The sequence below is a fragment of the Mustelus asterias genome, chromosome 12, assembly GCF_964213995.1.
Source record: "Mustelus asterias chromosome 12, sMusAst1.hap1.1, whole genome shotgun sequence".
NCBI lineage: Eukaryota > Metazoa > Chordata > Chondrichthyes > Carcharhiniformes > Triakidae > Mustelus > Mustelus asterias.
In genome coordinates this window covers 56,182,713-56,202,442 of record NC_135812.1, presented here as the reverse complement: position 1 = coordinate 56,202,442, position 19,730 = coordinate 56,182,713, and the positions used below count along the sequence as shown (strand labels likewise).

At 47.8% G+C, this 19,730-nt stretch overlaps 1 protein-coding gene across 4 annotated transcripts in view; it reads left to right on the top strand.

Annotated features, from left to right (window-relative positions):
• mif4gdb (MIF4G domain containing b) overlaps positions 1 to 18,762 on the top strand; it is a 63,402-nt gene extending 44,640 nt beyond the window's left edge. For 3 of the 4 annotated variants that reach the window (XM_078225257.1, XM_078225259.1, XM_078225258.1), the window contains 5 exons: positions 177 to 300; positions 3,462 to 3,571; positions 8,714 to 8,869; positions 12,530 to 12,622; positions 18,274 to 18,762. In XM_078225257.1, coding sequence (XP_078081383.1) covers positions 201 to 300; positions 3,462 to 3,571; positions 8,714 to 8,869; positions 12,530 to 12,622; positions 18,274 to 18,501 — 687 coding nt within the window. In that variant the 5' untranslated portion in view covers positions 177 to 200 and the 3' untranslated portion in view covers positions 18,502 to 18,762. The remainder of the gene's footprint in view (positions 1 to 176; positions 301 to 3,461; positions 3,572 to 8,713; positions 8,870 to 12,529; positions 12,623 to 18,273) is intronic. The other variant, XM_078225260.1, reaches the window with a different exon arrangement.
• Positions 18,763 to 19,730: the final 968 nt, after the last annotated feature.

Below are 19,730 nucleotides of genomic sequence, written 5' to 3'. Positions count from 1 at the left end.
TTAAATTGGAATGTGTCCTCTATCCAACACTAATGTCCATTTATTGAGCATGAGATACCATTGCCCTAGGAGCAGGAATGATTGTTTCTCAGTTTGTCCAGTTGGCCCCTGTTGGACTGTCTGCCTCTCTCCACCTGTCTGTTTGTCACTGACTGACATCCCCTCGCTCTCTCTAGTCTATCTCTGAAGTGTTTGTGTGAATGACCAAAGAACCAACCATGGAAAGTTCAGCCAAGGATGATTACAAGATCCAGTCCTTTGATGCAGATACCCAGCAGCTGCTGAAAACAGCCCTGAAAGGTCAGTGTGTGAAGTTCTGAGAGTCATGGAAAATTCTGGCATTTAGTTTCTCTCTCCTCCCAGACCAAGTGTGTGCGGGGTCTCAGCTGCCCTCACGAACCTCACACTGTTGGCCACATGGTGAGCAGAAACCTATCCAATGGGATGTCGATGGACTGTTGGAGGAGGTATTGCAAGCTGAACCCACAGCCACATAAACATTTTCCTGCAGAGATTCCCAATGGAGCCCCACCTCTCCTGGCCAGTGTTTGTTCCTCCCTAACCCAGGGGACCCACTGGTCAGGTGTGTGGTCACGAGCAGGGTACGGGGAAAAGGTAGGGGGATGGCACCTTGTCATGGTGCTCGTGTGGAGAGCCGGTGCACACACGATGGGCCAAATGGCCTCCTCCTGCACGATAACCATTCTGAGATTGTACATATTAGTTAACATGGGATCTTCATGCTCCCTGGAGCTCAGTTCCATAGAGGGTGATGTCTCCTGCACTGTGCAGGGTGACTGGCTATGGGCATGTGGTAAATATTGACTGGGAATTTCGGCAAAAAGAACAGTCTTGAGGTGCCACACCCAAGGGTTAAGGTCAGACACGATGCAGCTTTATTTAGGAGATGTTGCTCATGTGCGGTCCAAGATGGAAGAGTCCCAAAATCTCATGATCCCCTCTGCTTATGTCACTACAGGTCACATGACGTTATGCCACTGCTGGCCAACTCAGACCGTCTCTTGTGTACAGGGGACTGGGGTTAGGGTCCTGGAGACTGTTTGGAAGGTTAACATGGTGCCTCACAGCGCCAGGAACCCGGGTTCGATTCCAGCCTTGGATCACTGCGTGGAGTCTGCACATCCTCCCCACACAAACCCACGTTTCTGCGTGGGTTTCCTCCGGATGCTCCGGTTTCCTCCCACAGTCCAAAGGTGTGCAGGTTAGGTGAATTGGCCATGGTAAATGTGTGGGGTTATGGGGATAGGGCCTGGATAAGATACTCTGTCAGAGAGTCGGTACAGACTTTGATTTGATTTGATTTATTATTGTCACACACAGTGAAAAGTATTGTTTCTTGTGCGCGATACAGACAAAGCATACCATTCATTGAGAAGGAAAGGAGAGAGTGCAGAATGTAGTGTTACAGTCATAGCTAGGGTACAGAGAAAGATCAACTTAGTGTGAGGTAGGTCCATTTGAAAGTCTGGTTGATGGGCCGAATGGCCTCCTTCTGCACTATCGGGGTTCTATAATTAGCGGGGTAAATGCACGGGGTTACGGGAATAGGGCGGGGGGAGTGGGCCTGGATAAGGTGGTCTTTCTCAGAGTCAGTGCAGACCTGATGGGCTAAATGGCCTCCTGCACTGTAGGGATTCTATGATTAGCAGGGTAAATGTATGGGGTTATAGGGATAGGGTAAAGGGCTGAGGCAGGGAAAGATGCTTTTTCACAGGGCTGATGCAGACTCAATGGGCCAAATGACCTCCTTCTGCACGGTAGGGATTCTATGCTATTCAGTGGGTCTGTCAGTCTGTTTATCAGTAAGTGTGGTCCAACGGCTGAGAACCACTGGGCTCCCCACCTCCACCAGATTCCCCTGATTCAGTTCCTGTGCTGGGACTGTGGGGACTCAAGGACGCAGAACACTGACACTGACCACTGGCCAGCATCCTGCACTGAAGGGCATTTTCCTCGCCAACTAATCAAACCTCCCCCATTCCTGATGGAATGGAGAGCTGCCAGTGAGAGACTATCATTGCTCTGGACGGGTGCAGCTCCAACATCACTTGAGAAGTTCAACACCATCCAGGACAAAACAGCCCACAGATTAGCACCCCATCCACAAACATTCACTCCCTCCACCACCCATAATCAGTGGCAGCAGTGTGTACTATCTACAAGATGCACTGCAGGAACTCACCATCTATCTGGACAAGGGCAGCAGATACCTGGAAACACCATCACCTGCAGGTTCCCTTCCAAGCCACTCACCATCCTGACTTGGAAATATATCGCTGTTCCTTCATTGTCACTGGGTGAAAATCCTGGAATCCTCTCCCTAACAGCACTGTGGGTGTACCTACACCACATGAATTGCAGTGTTTCAAGAAGTGGAGATGCCGGTGTTGGACTGGGGTGGGCACAGTAAGTAGCCTCACAACACCAGGTTAAAGTCCAACAGGTTTATTTGGTGGCACAAGCTTTCGGAGCGTTGCCCCTTCATCACTCACCTGATACTCATCTGATCACTCATACTGATCACTCATCATCGCTACCAAATAAACCTGCTGGACTTTAACCTGGTGTTGTGAGACTTCTTGCAATGTTTCAAGAAGGCAGCTCACCACCACCTTCTTGAGGGCAATTAGGGATGGGCAATAAATGCTGGCCAGCCAGCGACGCCCATGTCCCAATAGTGAATAAAAAGAAACTATGCTAGTCAGTGTACTCTGCTGAGGGGGAATGGGTGGGGAAGAGATCAGGAACCTGACAAAAGCAGAGAGGGAAAAGTTTTCTCCAGTCAGTTATTACAATCAGCAATGAAATGATGGAGACATATCAGGGCTGAAGGGTTAAATGATCAAATCCTTTGCATAGATAAGGCATGCCTTTCTTTGAGTTTCAAATGTAATGGTTGATCTAATTGAGCTTGCCACCTGACGCCAGCCCCTGCTCACAAGGAAATTGCAGCAGTGGCACAAAGAGGCCCAAATCGCCAATGATTGGCCACTTAAGGGCCTCGATTGGTCCACGGGCTGACAGACCACCCATAAAATTAATGTGTGGGCAGTGTCCATGGTATTACCGCATCCACCCACCCACCTATCAAGCCAGAGGGCAGATAAAATTCAGCTCCATGTCTCTAGATTCAGTAGGAATTTCCAAAGGGAATGGGATATCGAGGCAGAATTTGCAGGGATGTGGAAAAAGATCATTGTGCCGTGAGAATAATCAGATAGCTTCTTATCAGCTGGCACAACGGTCCCGTTCTGTGACGTATGACGTTAAAGTTGGTCTGCGGTAAATATGGGATAATAGCCTGTTCTGCACGCTGAGACTCCGACTGGGACAAGCCAGGCTCGGAGAGCTGTTGTGTATCCCGCATTGTCGGAGTGTTTCTATAAGGGAGGAGCAGTTCAGACTGAGGGTTAAATGTTTCTGTGATTCTTGTTTCACAGAACCTGCCTCAGTCGACCTGGAGAAAGTGGCGTCTGTGATAATCGAGCAGTCCATGAAGGATCTGGTGTTCAGTAAAGAAGCTGGCCGCATTTGCTATACAATAGTACAGGTACAGTGGGGAACTGTGGTAGATACACCCCTTCCCCACACATGGACCTCAGAAAGTCCAAAATCCCAGTAGTCTCAGGTGCCACTGGAAGGAGTGTAGATAGTTTGAGTCATGTTGAGATCAAAAAGGAGGAGGTTTTGGGGTTCTTGAGAAACATTAAGGTAGACAAGTCTCCAGGACCTGATGGGATATACGCCAGAATACTGAGAGAGGCAAGAGAGGAAATTGCTGGGGCCTTGAGAGAAATCTTTGTATCCTCACTGGCTACAGGGGAGGTCATGATGTGGAGATGCCGACGTTGGACTGGGGTAAACACAGTAAGAAGTTTAACAACACCAGGTTAAAGTCCAACAGGTTTATTTGGTAGCAAAAGCCACACAAGCTTGCGGAGCCCCAAGCCCCTTCCTCAGGTGAGTGGGAATTCAGGGGAGGTCCCAGATGATTGGAGAATAGCCAATGTTGTTCCTTTGGTTAAGAAGGGTAGCAAGAATAATCCAGGTAATTACAGGCTGGTGAGCCTTACGTCAGTGGTAGGGAAATTATTGGAGAGGATTCTTCGAGAGCGGATTTATTCCCACTTGGAAATAAGTGGACGTATTAGTGAGAGGCAACATGGTTTTGTGAAGGGGAGGTCGTGTCTCACGAACTTGATCGAGTTTTTCGAGGAAGTGACGAAGATGATTGATGAGGGTAGGGCAGTGGATGTTGTCTACATGGACTTCAGTGAGGCCTTTGACAAAGTCCCTCATGGCAGACTGGTGCAGAAGGTGAAGTCACGTGGGATCAGAGGTGAGCTGGCAAGGTGGCTACAAAACTGGCTTGGTCAAAGAAGACAGAGGGTAGCAGTGGAAGGGTGCATTTCTGAATGGAGGGCTGTGACAAGTGTTCCTCAGGGATCAGTGCTGGGACCTTTGCTGTTTGTAATATATAAATGATTTGGAGGAAAATGTAACTGGATTGATTAGTAAGTTTGCGGACGACACAAAGGTTGGTGGATTTGTGGATAGTGATAAGGACCATCAGAGGATACAGCAGGATATAGATCAGTTGGAGACTTGGGCGGAGAGATGGCAGATGGAGTTTAATCCGGACAAATGTGAGGTAATGCATTTTGGAAGGTCTAATACAGATAGGAAATATACAGTAAATGGCAGAACCCTTGGGAGTATTGATAGGCAAAGGGATCTGGGTGTACAGGTACACAGGTCACTGAAAGTGGCAATGTAGGTGGAGAAGGTAGTCAAGAAGGCATATGGCATGCTTGCCTTTATCGGCCGGGGTATTGAGTTTAAAAATTGGCAAGTCATGTTGCTGCTTTATTAGAACCTTAGTTAGGCCGCACTTGGAATAGTGTTCAATTCTGGTCGCCACACTACCAGAATGATGTGGAGGCTTTGGAGAGGGTACAGAAAAGATTTACCAGGATGTTGCCTGGTATGGAGGGCATTAGCTATGAGGAGAGGTTGGAGAAACTTGATTTGTTCTCACTGGAGCGACGGAGGTTGAGGGGAAACCTGATAGAAGTCTACAAGATTACGAGAGGCATGGACAGAGTGGATAGTCAGAAGCTTTTTCCCAGGGTGGAAGAGTCAATTACTAGGGGGCATAGGTTTAAGGTGCGAGGGGCAAGTTTTAAAAGAGATGTTTGAGGCAGATGTTTTACACAGAGTAGTGGGTGCCTGGAACTCGTTGCCGGGGGAAGTAGTGGAAGCGGATACGGTAGTGACTTTTAAGGGGCGTCTTGACAGGTACATGAATGAGATGGGAATAGAGGGATATGGTTCCCGGAAGCGTAGGGGGTTTTAGTTAAGTCAGGCAGCATGATCGGTGCAGGCTTGGAGGGCCGAAGGGCCTGTTCCTGTGCTGTAATTTTCTTTGTTCTTTGTTCTTTGAGTGCCCATGTTGGCATTTAGCCTTCCACAAATAGTTCTAATCACTTCCATCCGCCTTGTTCAGATCCATCATTCTCCTCCAAGAGAATGATGGATCTCCGAAAAGTTCCAGAGATGTAGAGGAAAAGATTGCAAAGATGATTCTGGATAGGAGCAAAAGTAACAGGGTAGTTGTTATGGGGGACTTTAACTTTACAAATATTGACTGGAAAAGCTATAGTTCGAGTACTTTAGAGGGGTCAGTTTTTGTCCAATGTGTGCAGGAAGGCTTCCTGACACAGTATTTAGATAGACCAACAAGAGGTGAGGCCACATTGGATTTGGTACTGGGTAATGAACCAGGCCAGGTGTTAGATTTGGAGGTAAGTGAGCACTTTGGTGATAGTGACCACAATTCGATTACATTTACCTTAGCAATGGAAAGGGATAGGTATATACCAAAGGGCAAGAGTTATAGCTGGGGGAAAGGAAATTATGATGCGATTAGGCGAGATTTAGGTGGCATAGGTTGGGGAAGGAAACTACAGAGGATGGGCACAATTGTAATGTGGAACTTGTTCAAGGAACAGCTACTACGCGTCCTTGATAAATATGTACCTGTCAAGCGAGGAGGAAGCAGTCGTGTGAGGGAACCGTGGTTTACTAAGGAGGTTGAATCTCTTGTGAAGAGGAAGAAGGAGACTTATGTTAAGATGAGACCTGAAGGCTCAGTTAGGGCACTTGAGAGTTACAAGTTAGCCAGGAAGGACCTAAAGAAAGAGTTAAGAAGAGCCAGGAGGGGACATGAGAAGTCTTTGGCAGTTAGGATCAAGGAAAACCCTAAAGCTTTCTATAGGTATGTCAGGAGTAAAAGAATGACTAGGGTAAGATTAGGGTCAGTCAAGGACAGTAGTGGGAAGTTGTGCGTGGAGTTTGAAGAGATAGGAGAGGCACTAAATGAATATTTTTCGTCAGTATTCACACAGGAGAGGGACAGTGTTGTCGAGGGGAGTACTGAGATGCAGGCTGTTGGGCTGGACGGGATTGATGTTCATAAGGAGGAGGTGTTAGCAATTCTGGAAAGGGTAAAAATAGATAAGTCCCCAGGGCCGGATGGGATTTATCCTAGGATTCTCTGGGAGGCTGGAGAGGAGATTGCAGAGCTTTTGGCTTTGATCTTTGTGTCGTCATTGTCTACAGGAACAGTGTCAGAAGACTGGGGGATAGCAAATGTTGTCCCCTTGTTCAAGAAGGGGAGTAGGGACAACCCTGGTAATTAGAGATCGGTGAGCCTTACTTCTGTTGTGGGCAAAGTTTTGGGAAGGATTATAAGAGATAGGATTTATAATCACCTAGAAAGGAATAATTTGATTAGGGATACTCAGCACGGTTTTGTGAAGGGTAGGTCGTGCCTCACAAACCTTATTGAGTTCTTTGAGAAGGTGACCAAAGAGGTGGATGAGGGTAAAGTGGTTGATGTAGTGTATATGGATTTCAGCAAAGCGTTTGATAAGGTTCCCCATGGTAAGCTTTTGCAGAAAATACGGACACATGGGATTGAGGGTGATTTAGTGATTTGGATCAGGAATTGGCGAGCTGAAGGAAAACAGAGGGTGGTGGTTGATGGGAAACATTCATCCTGGAGTTCAGTTACTAGTGTTGTACTGCAAGGATCTGTTTTGGGGCCACTGCTGTTTGTCATTGTTATAAATGACCTGGATGAGGGCGTAGAAGGTTGGATTAGTAAATTTGCGGATGACACTAAAGTCGGTGGAGTTGTAGACAGTGCGGAGGGAAGTGGCAGGTTACAGAGGAAGAAGTTTAACAACACCAGGTTAAAGTCCAACAGGTTTATTTGGTAGCAAAAGCCACTGCTACCAAATAAACCTGTTGGACTTTAACCTGGTGTTGTTAAACCTCTTACTGTGTTTACCCCAGTCCAACGCCGGCATCTCCACATCAGGTTTCAGAGGGACATAGATAAGCTGCAGAGCTGGGCTGAGAGGTGGCAAATGGAGTTTAATGTGGAAAAGTGTGAGGTGATTCACTTTGGAAGGAGCAACAGGATTACATAGTACTGGGCTAATGGTAAGATTCTTGGTAGTATGGATGAACAGAGGGATGTGGGTGTCCATGTGCACAGATCCCTGAAAGTTGGCACCCAGGTTGATAGGGTTGTTAAGAAGGCGTACGGTGTGTTAGCTTTTATTGGTAGAGGGTTTGAGTTTCGGAGCCAGGAGGTCATGCTGCAACTGTACAAAACTCTGGTGTGGCCGTACTTGGAGTATTGCGTACAGTTCTGGTCGCCGCATTATAGGAAAGATGTGGAAGCATTGGAAAGGGTGCAGAGGAGATTTACTAGGGTGTTGCCTGGTATGGTGGGAAGATCGCCTGAGGAAAGGCTGAGGGACTTGAGGTTGTTTTCGTTAGAGAGAAGAAGGTTAAGAGGTGACTTAATAGAGGCATACAAGAAGATCAGAGGATTAGTTAGGGTGGATAGTGAGAGCCTTTTTCCTCGGATGGTGATGGCTAACACAAGGGGACATAGCTTTAAATTGAGGGGTGAGAGATATAGAACAGATGTTAGAGGTAGGTTCTTTACTCAGAGAGTAGTAAGGGTGTGGAATGCCCTGCCTGCAGCAGTAGTGGACTCGTCAATATTAAGAGCATTCAAATGGTTATTGGATAAACATATGGATGATATTGGAATAGTGTAGGTTAGATGGGCTTTAGATTGGTTTCACAGGTTGGCGCAACATCGAGGGCCGAAGGGTCTGTACTGCGCTGTAATGTTCTATGTTCCAATAAGATGTTTAACCAAAACCTTGGATGCCTTTCAAATTGGTGTCAAAATCCCCCAGCCACTGTTTTGAAGAGGAGCAGGGGAATTTGTTCCAGTGTCCTGGCCGATATTTGTCCCTTAGTCAACAAGACAAAAACTGGAAACCTGCTCATTATCACCCTGCTGCTGTGGGATCTTGCTCTGCACATTGGCTGCCATGTTTCCTACATTACAACAGTGACCGTACTTCCGATAGTTCCAAATATTTTGGAGTGACCTGAGCAGATGACTTATGCTGCATAAATATAAATCTTTCTCATGCACTCTCATTGGGTTAAGCTCGCTGCCTCAGTATAGACGAGACCCCAGGGTCAGGCTTGGTGCCTCAGTATGGGCCGGATCCCAGAGTCAGGCTCGTTGCCTCAGTACGGGCCGGGATCCAGGGTCAGGCTTGGTGCCTCATTACAGACTGTTTCTTCTTATCTCCAGGCGGAGAACAAGCAGAGTGGGAACAGCAACTTCAGACGTAACATCCTGGTCCGATTGCAGCAGGAATTCCTGGTGAAGGAGCAGGTTCGAGAGCGTTCAGTGAATGATTGGGTCTGTCTGGTCACCTTCATCTGCAACATCTTTGATTACCTGAAGGTGAGTCTCACATTCCAGAATCTCGGTGCCTGGGCCATGCCTGGAAGCAACTAACACTCAGTTATAACACTCACAGTTACATCCCCCACCCCGTTCACTATAAAACACTCCTGTCTAGCTCACTGTCTGGGCCTGTGACTGACAGAGTGACATTTTCAGCTGTTGGTTGGTGCTGTGATGACCTACACTGGCTGAGACGGAGAAGGTTGTACTGATTTTAATATTCTGATCGGAATGTGCTGGTAACCACGGTTACACCGGGGCCAGATCAGACCCCGATCCGTGCAGCTTTCAGACTGACAGAATGGCAGCTCTCCAGGTTTGGATGAGAGTGGGGAGAGTAGCCAAGACCTGATCTGGAATTTATTGTTTAACCGAGTCACGCTGATCACACTGCTGCAAAGCATCATGATGTGGAGATGACGGCGTTGGACTGGGGTAAACACAGTAAGACGTTTAACAACACCAGGTTAAAGTCCAACAGGTTTATTTGGTAGCAAAAGCCACACAGGCTTTCGGAGCCTTAAGCCCCTTCTTCAGGTGAGTGGGAATTCTGTTCACAAACAGGGCTTATAAAGACACAAACTCAATTTACAGAATAATGGTTGGAGTGCGAATACTTACAGCTAATCAAGTCTTTAAGATACAGACAATGTGAGTGGAGAGAGCATCAAGACAGGCTAAAGAGATGTGTACTGTCTCCAGACAAGACAGCCAGTGAGACTCTGCAGGTCCAGGCAAGCTGTGGGGATTACAGATAGTGTGACATGAACCCAATATCCCGGTTGAGGCCGTTCTCATGTGTGCGGAACTTGGCTATCAGTTTCTGCTCAGTGACTCTGCGCCGTCGTGTGTCGTGAAGGCTGCCTTGGAGAACGCTTACCCGAATATCAGAGGCCGAATGCCCGTGACCGCTGAAGAGCTCCCCAACAGGAAGAGAACAGTCTTGCCTGGTGATTGTCGAGTGGTGTTCATTCATCCGTTGTCGCAGCGTCTGCATGGTTTCCCCAATGTACCATGCCTCGGGACATCCTGTCCTGCAGCGTATCAGGTAGACAACGTTGGCCGAGTTGCAAGAGTATGTACCGTGTACCTGGTAGATGGTGTTCTCACGTGAGATGATGGCATCTGTGTCGATGATCCGGCACGTCTTGCAGAGGTTGCTGTGACAGGGTTGTGTGGTGTCGTGGTCACTGTTCTCCTGAAGGCTGGGTAGTTTGCAGCGGACAATGGTCTGTGAGGTTGTGCGATTGTTTGAAGGCAAGAAGTGGGGGTGTGGGGATGGACTTGGCGAGATGTTTGTCTTCTTCAATGACATGTTGAAGGCTCCGGAGGAGATGCCGTAGCTTCTCCCCTCCAGGGAAGTACTGGACGACGAAGGGTACTCTGTCCACCGTGTCCTGTGTTTGTCTTCTGAGGAGGTTGGTGCGGTTTTTCACTGTGGCGTGTTGGAACTGTCGATCGATGAGTTGAGCGCCATATCCTGTTCTTATGAGGGCATCTTTCAGCGTCTGGAGGTGTCTGTTGCGATCCTCATCCGAGCAGATCCTGTGTATACGGAGGGCTTGTCCGTAGGGGATGGCTTCTTTAACGTGTTCAGGGTGGAAGCTGGAGAAGTGGAGCATCGTGAGGTTATCCGTGGGCTTGCGGAAAAGTGAGGTGCTGAGGTGACCGTCCTTAGTGGAGATGCGTGTGTCCAAGAATGCAACCGATTCCGGAGAGTAGTCCATGGTGAGTCTGCTGGTGGGATGCAACGTGTTGATGTCATCATATAGTTGTTTCAGTGATTGTTCACCATGAGTCCAAAGGAAGAAAATGTCATCGATGTATCTAGTGTATAGCATCGGTTGAAGGCCCTGTGCGGTCAAGAAGTCTTGTTCGAACCTGTGCATGAAGATGTTGGCATATTGAGGTGCGAATTTGGTCCCCATGGCTGTTCCGTGTGTCTGGATGAAGAACTGGTTGTTGAAGGTGAAGACATTGTGGTCCAGGATGAAGCGGATGAGTTGTCAAATTGCTCATGGTGAGCAATCACTGAAACAACTATATGATGACATCAACAAGTTGCATCCCACCATCAGACTCACCATAGACTACTCCCCGGAATCAGTTGCATTCTTGGACACACGCATCTCCATTAAGGACGGTCACCTCAGCACCTCACTATACCGCAAGCCCACGGATAGCCTCACGATGCTCCACTTCTCCAGCTTCCACCCGAAACACGTTAAAGAAGCCATCCCCTACAGACAAGCCCTCCGAATACACAGGATCTGCTCAGATGAGGAGGATCGCAACAGACACCCCCAGACGCTGAAAGATGCCCTCATAAGAACAGGATATGGCGCTCAACTCACTGATCGACAGGTCCGACGCGCCACAGCGAAAAACCGCACCGACCTCCTCAGAAGACAAACACGGGACACGGTGGACAGAGTACCCTTCGTCGTCCAGTACTTCCCCGGAGCGGAGAAGCTACGGCATCTCCTCCGGAGCCTTCAACATGTCATTGATGAAGACAAACATCTCGCCAAGGCCATCCCCACACCCCCACTTCTTGCCTTCAAACAGACCATTGTCCGCTGCAAACTACCCAGCCTTCCGGAGAACAGTGACCATGACACCACACAACCCTGCCACAGCAACCTCTGCAAGACGTGCCGGATCATCGACACAGATGCCATCATCTCATGTGAGAACACCATCCACCAGGTACACGGTACATACTCTTGCAACTCGGCCAACGCATGGTACATTGGGGAAACCATGCGGACGCTGCGACAACGGATGAATGAACACCGCTCGACAATCACCAGGCAAGACTGTTCTCTTCCTGTTGGGGAGCACTTCAGCGGTCACGGGCATTCGGCCTCTGATATTCGGGTAAGCGTTCTCCAAGGCAGCCTTCACGACACACGACGGCGCAGAGTCACTGAGCAGAAACTGATAGCCAAGTTCCGCACACATGAGAACGGCCTCAACCGGGATATTGGGTTCATGTCACACTATCTGTAATCCCCACAGCTTGCCTGGACCTGCAGAGTCTCACTGGCTGTCTTGTCTGGAGACAGTACACATCTCTTTAGCCTGTCTTGATGCTCTCTCCACTCACATTGTCTGTATCTTAAAGACTTGATTAGCTGTAAGTATTCGCACTCCAACCATTATTCTGTAAATTGAGTTTGTGTCTTTATATGCCCTGATTGTGAACAGAATTCCCACTCACCTGAAGAAGGGGCTTAAGGCTCCGAAAGCTTGTGTGGCTTTTGCTACCAAATACACCTGTTGGACTTTAACCTGGTGTTGTTAAACTTCTTGCTCAGCATAATGGCCAGAGCCGTTATATAAATGCAGCAGGTTACTGAGTGTAAGAACGTTGATGTGCTCCCCATCTTCCTGGAGAGGTTAAGATAAATCCCGACCGTAGTGGCTCAGCAACCTCGGGAAGACCACATACTGGCACATCATTGGGAAAGGGCAGTGGAAAACGTGTTGAGTTCCCCGTCCATCCCTAATCAGGTCATCGAGATGCTGCCCAGGTCAGGTGGCATTGACCACATTGAACCCTAGGCAGCCCAGAGTGGGTTATTGGTGTTCAGTTTGGGAATGGAGCTTTTATGAAGGGTGTACCAGGCCTCTGACTCCTGTTTTCTATTTCAGGTCAATAACATGCCCATGATGGCGCTGGTTAACCCTGTCTATGACTGTTTGATGCGTCTCACCCAATCTGATTCCCTACAGAATGAAGAGGAGGTGAGGAAGGAATCGAGTTCAGATACACTGGATGACCCTGCATCCCTGATTCCCTGTCTCTGTCTGATGATCTGGGTCTTGTTTCCTTCTCTCAATGCTCTGTGCATCTATTTTGACTTTCGTCTTCCTGTTTTTATGTCTGTTCTCTTTATCTCCTGTCTGGTCACACATCCTTTCATTTCTCTCCTCTCGGACTTGCTGCTCTCTCACATCTCTATTGCAGACTTTAGAATCATAGAATCCCTCCTGTGCAGAAGGAGGCTATTCGGCCCATCGAGTCTGCACTGACAACAATCCACCCTGGCCCTATCCCCATAACCTCACATATTTACCCCACTAGTCCCCCTGATGCTAAGGGGCAATTTAGCATGGCCAATCCACCGAACCCCACTTTGGTTCTACTCAGCCGGTCTGTTGTCTTGTTTCCATGCCATTGACTCTCTGTTAGATCCGCTTCCCTCCGCTCCTCTCGATAGTGTCTCCTTGAGGCACCTCTGTGCCACCTCCTCATGAGCAACAACACCAACTTCCCCATCCCCCCATCATCTGTCTATTTGCCCAGTGTGGACACCATTCTCCCGTCTTAACCTGCCTTTCCATTGCTGAGCCTGTGGACTCTGCCAGTTGATCAACTCTTACCAACCTCCAAAAACATTACGATGTATAATGTACTGTCCGAGAGTGTGGTGGAGACAGATTCACACAGCGAGTGGTGGGGATCTGGAATGCACTGTCTGAGAGTGTTGTGGAGACAAATTCACACAGTGAGTGGTTAGGATCAGGAATTCAGTGAGTGGTTCGGATCTGGAATGCACTGTCTGAGAGTGTGGTGGAGACAGATTCACACAGCAAGTGGTTACAGTCTGGAATACACAGAGTGTGGTGAAGACAGATTCACACAGCGAGTGGTTAGGATCTGGAATGCACTGTCTGAGAATGTGATGGCAGCAGGTTCAATCAAAGCTTCCAAAAGGGAATCAGTTATTGGAAAAGAATGAATGTTCAGGGTTTCGGGGAGAAGGTGGGAGAATGGAACTGGGTGAGTTGCTCACTCAGAGAGCTGGGTGAATGGATGAAGTTTGGAAGATTCTGGTTCGTGCCTCTGCGATGATGGGGCGGCACGGTAGCGCAGTGGTTAGCACTGCTGCTTCACAGCTCCAGGGTCCCGGGTTCGATTCCCGGCTCGGGTCATTGTCTGTGTGGAGTTTGCACATTCTCCTCGTGTCTGCGTGGGTTTCCTCCGGGTGCTCCGGTTTCCTCCCACAGTCCAAAGATGTGCGGGTTAGGTTGATTGGCCAGGTTAAAAAAAAATTGCCCCTTAGAGTCCTGAGGTGCGTAGGTTAGAGGGATTAGTGGGTAAATATGTGGGGGTAGGGCCTGGGTGGGATTGTGGTCGGTGCAGACTCGATGGGCCGAATGGCCTCCTTCTGTACTGTAGGGTTTCTATGATGTTCTCACCTTTGTCCCTGGGGCTTTGTCTTGTTTATCATTATTATTTCTTCATTACTATTGGTTTGGTTATGTCAGTTTTGTGGAGACCCTATCCCCAATTTAATATTCGGTTCCTTGGGATTTCCGGCATGCTGACCTCCACAGGAAATGCTGACACACAAAGTAAATGTCCAGCCTGTGGCAGCATCTTCATTGACAATATCACTGTTCACCGTTTTCAACATTGCTTCTGACTGACTTTTTTCCCAATATAATTCCAAAAATTGTGTTGATTTTGATATCGCTTTAACTTCCCTTTTTGTAACTGTTACTTTCTGCTTGGGCACCCTTTACTGTTCTTTGTTTATTCCCATTCACCAAGACCTGTGTTACTTCTTGCATTTTAGTTTGCTTTTTCTCTCAGTTTGATGATGCCTCTCACTTCTTCAAGCAACTAGAACAAAAAACAAAGACCAGTACAGCACAGGAACAGGCCCTTCTGTCCTCCAAGCCTGCACCATCACGTTTACCAATCTAGACCAACCGCTATATCCCTGTATTCCCCATTTGTTCATATGCCTATCAAGATAAGTCTTAAATGTGGCTGACGTATCTGCCTCAATCTGTATATATAGCAGAGAAGGAGGTGCTGGAAGTCTTAAAGCTTCCAAGATAGATAAATCCTCGGGACCTGATGAAGTGTATCCCCAGACATTATGAGAGGCTAGGGAGGAAATTGCGGGTCCCCTAAGCAGAGATATTTGAATCATCAATAGTCACAGGTGAGGTGCCTGAAGATTGGAGAGTGGCAAATGTTGTGCCTTTGTTTAAAAAGGACTGCAGGGAAAAGCCTGGGAATTACAGGCCAGTGAGCCTCACATCTGTGGTGGGTAAGTTGTTGGAAGGTATTTTGAGAGACAGGATCTACAGGCATTTAGAGACGCAAGGACTGATTAGGAACAGTCAGCATGCTTTTGAGGGTGGAAAATAATGTCTTACAAATTTGATTGAGTTTTTTGAAGGGGTAACCAAGAAGGTAGATGAGGGCAGTGCAGTTGATGTTGCCTACATGGACTTTAGCAAGGCACCAAGGTACCGCATGGTAGGTTGTTGCATAAGGTGAAATCTCATGGGACCCAGGTGAGGTAGCTAAATAGATACAAAATTGGCTTGATGATAGAAACTAGAGGGTGGTTATAGAGGGTTGTTTTTCAAACTGGAGGTCTGTGACCAGTGGTGTGCCTCAGGGATCAGTGCTGGGTCCACTGTTATTTGTCATTTATATTAATGATTTGGATGAGAATGTAGGAGGCATGATTAGTAAGTTTGCAGATGACACCAAGATTGATGGCATAGTGGACAGTGAAGAAGGTTATCTCAGATTGCAATGGGATCTTGATCAATTGGGCCAGTGGGCTGACGAATGGCAGATGGAGTTTAATTTAGATAAATGCGAGGTGATGCATTTTGGTAGATTGAACCAGGGCAGGACTTACTCACTTAATGGTAGGGCGTTGGGGAGAGTTACAGAACAATGAGATCTAGGGGTGCAGGTTCAGAGTTCCTTGAAAGTGGAGTCACAGGTGGACAGAGTGGTGAAGAAGGCATTCAGCATGCTTGGTTTCATTGGTCAGAACATTGAATGTAGGAGTTGGGACGTCTTGTTGAAGTTGTACAAGATATTGGTCAGGCCACACTTGGAATACTGTGTACAGTTCTGGTCACCCTATTATAGAAAGGATATTATTAAACTAGAAAGAGTGCAGAAAAGATTTACTAGGATGCCACCGAGACTTGATGGTTTGAGTTATAAGGAGAGGCTGGAGCTGAGTGGTGATCTTGTAGAGGTCTATAAAATAATGAGGGGCATAGATCAGCTAGATAGTCGATATCTTTTCCCAAAGGTAGGGGAGTCTGAAACAAGAGGGCATAGGTTTTAAGGTGAGTGGGGGAGAGATACGAAAGGGTCCAGAGGGGCAATTATTTCACACGGAGGGTGGTGAGTGTCTAGAACAAGCTGCCAGAGGTAGAAATAGAGGCAGGTACAATTTTGTCTTTTATAAAGCATTTAGATAGTTACATGGGTAAGATGGGTATAGAGGGATATGGGCCAAATGCGGGCAATTGGGACTAGCTTAAGGGTTTCAAAAAAAAGGGTGGCACGGACAAGTTGGGCCGAAGGGCCTGTTTCCACGCTGTAAACCTTTATGACTCTAACCATCTCACTTGGCAGTGCATTCCAGGCCACCAGCACCCTCTGTGTAAAAAACTTCCCCACACATCTCCACTGAACCTCCCCCCCCTCCCCCCCCCCCCATCTTGAGCTTGTGCCACCTTGTAATTATCATTTCTGCCCTAGGAAAAAAGCTTCCAATTGTTCACCTTATCTATACCTCTCATAATTTTACAAACTTCCATCCAGTCACCCCTCAGCCTCCATCTTTCCAGAATTGGACCCAATATTCCAAATATGGCCTAACCAACGTTTTATACAACTGTAACATAATTTTCCACCTTTTCTACTCGATGCCCCAGCCAATGAAGGCAAGCATGCCATATACTTTCTTCACTACCTTTTCCACCTGTGCTGCCACTTTTAAGGATCTGTGGACCTGCACTCCCAGATCTCTCTGTGTGTCAATGCTCCTGATTCTGCCATTTATTTTATAGCTCCCATCTGAATTGGATTTACCAAAATGCCTCACCTCGCATTTGTCCAGCTTAAATTCCATCTGCCATTTCTCCGCCCAATTTTCCAGCCTATCTATATCCTGCTGTATTCTCTGACAATCTTCTTCACTATCCGCAACTCCGCCAATCTTAGTATCATCCACAAACTTGCTAATCAGACCAGCTACGTTTTCTTCCAAGTCATTTATATATATTACAAACAGCAGAGGTCCGAGCACTGATCCCTACGGAACACCACTCGTTATAGACCTCCATTCAGAAAAACACCCTTCCACCACTACCCTCTGTCTTCTGTGGCCAAGCCAGTTCTGAATCCATCCAGCTAGTTGATCCCATGAGATTTAATCTTTTGTACCAGCCTGCCATGAGGGACCTTTCCAAATGCCTTACTAAAGTCCATGTAGACAACATCCACAGCCCCTCCCTTGTTAATAATTTTAGTCACCTCCTCAAAAAATGCAATTGTGGCTGTTATCTTTGGCAAGTACAGCACTTGCCTCTGAGGGGTATAAACTGGTTTTGTATCAGATTCTTTTTGGTGTCACTCAGTGATCCTGTGTCTCATTATGTGAACTCAGCCATACCTAAATCAAGAATCTTGTCGCTATTCTTTCTCCCAATTCTTTAGAGTTTAACCAGTTAAACTGTCTTTCTGCCATTGTGTTTGTGTGTTAAACTCAATCATATTATGATCACTATGAGACGATTGTTCATGCACCGTTTAGGCTGTTAATTTGATGTGGCGCATTGCTATATCTGATGTAACATGCTAGCTCCTTGCTTCCACGACATGTTACTGTAGCAAACTACTCTGGACAAACTCCAGAAATGTATTACCTTTCTGACATGCACTAATCTGCTGACCCCAATTTAGACACAAGTTAAAATCACCCATTTAAATCATTCTGGCTCTGTTCCACAGGGATATAATCTACACTTTGTCAGGTGTCCAAACACAACTCCCAAAACTGTCTTAAATCCTTTTCTATTTTCTCATTCAGCCCAGGAAGTCTCCACCATCTGCTTACCTTTCATTCCATCCTTTCTTTAATCATTCAAATGATTTTACTCTTAACCAGCACGGTTACTACTCCCTCTCTGCTATTTTCTCAATGTTTCCTGTCGACTTTTGAACCTGATTGATTTGATTCCCAGTCCTGATGGTCTTGCATCCATGTCTCAGTCATGTCTAGTTCACCATAGCTTCCAAGTTGAATTGTGTCTACAATTCATTCAGTCTGTTTGCTATATTCCATTAATTTATCTAACTTAAACACACAACGTAAACCTCTCCCCCTGCTCATTTTTAAATTTCTTTTTCCTGGTTTAATTACTTTGCACCTTTTGATTTTCCCTTTACCTGAATTTACAATTCCACAAATTACAATTTCTACTTCTACCTTTTCACTTTTAAAAACTATTAGGTGTACCACTGTTTTAAGTTAAACTCTCTCTCACCATCCCCCCCCCGTTCCCTCTCTCTATCTGTAGATGGGCTGATTGCCGTCTCTGTCTGTTCCCCACTCTAGGTGGACTGTCTGGTGTTGCAGTTGCATCGTATTGGGGAGCAGTTACAGAAGATGAACACTCAGAGGATGGATGATCTCTTCTGCCAGTTACGAGATGGCTTCTTGCTGCAGCACCAGCCGTCCTCTCTGTCCCGCTTGTTGCTCTTGGAGATTATTGAGTTCCGTGCCGGGGGATGGAAGATGTCCGAGAGTGCTCAGAAATATTACTACAGTGAGGTGGCAGACTGAGGCAGGCGTGGAAATGGGGAGAGAAGCACTGAGCTGAGCCTTTTCTGCAAGTGATATTTCAGCAAAGTGAAAGCTTGCGTTGATTTTTAAGGTGACTGATGTATGGGGGACTCGCCAGCTGAGGGCGCTGATGGTCCATATTCCCAGTCATTGAAGCTCAAACTCTTTTTGATAGTCTTTTGATAATGTTGGAAGCGATTACTGGGTTTGGAATCAGTGCTTGGTACCAGCTCACACCCAAAGATAAATCTTTACGCTCAAGGTTTGTTTTTAATGTATCTATTTCCCGAAAGCTGATGGCATTCCCTACATGGCAGCTTCATCACAGGCAGTAACAAATGGGTCAGAACCAGAAAACCCCTACAGTGCAGAAAGAGGCCATTCAGCCCATTGATTCTGCACCAACTCTCCTCCACCCTATCCCCATAACCCCGCACATTTCCCATGGCCAATCCACCTAACCCACACACCTTTGGACTGTGGGAGGATACCGGAGCATCCGGAGGAAATCCATGCAGACACGGGGAGAATGTGCAAACTCCACACAGACAGTGACCTGAAGTCAGAATTGAAGCTGGATCCCTGGTGCTGTGAGGCAGCGGTGCTCGGCAGTGTTTGTTCATTAGGACCAGTGAGGTGCGAACACGAACAATGCTCACTGCAGTGTGTCAGTGGACGGCTCAAGCAGTGACAATACAGGGCAATGTTGTCCAGTCTCTGAATAGAGGGGGAGGGGGGAGAGGGGGAGGGGAGGGGGGGATGGTTAGGGTTAGGGTGGGACAGGGGGTGGGTGCAGAGGGTGGGGAGATGGGGGGGAGGGGAGGACATGGGGTGGGAACAGGGGGTGCAGTGACAACGTTTGGAATATTGAGCTGTCAAAGAATTCTTCATTTTCTCCCCATCCCACCCCCTCCCCCCACCCACCCACACCCTCCCCCCACCCACCCACACCTCCCCCCCACCCACCCACAGCTCCCCCCCCCCACCCACCCACACCTTCCCCACCCACCCACCCACACCTTCCCCACCCACCCACCCACACCTTCCCCACCCACCCACCCACACCTTCCCCACCCACACCTTCCCCACCCACACCTTCCCCACCCACCCACCCACACCTCCCCCCCCACCCACCCGCACCTCCCCCCACCCACTCGCACCTCCCCACACCCACCTGCACTTCCCCCCCACCCACACCTTCCCCCTCCACCCACCCACACCTCTCCCCA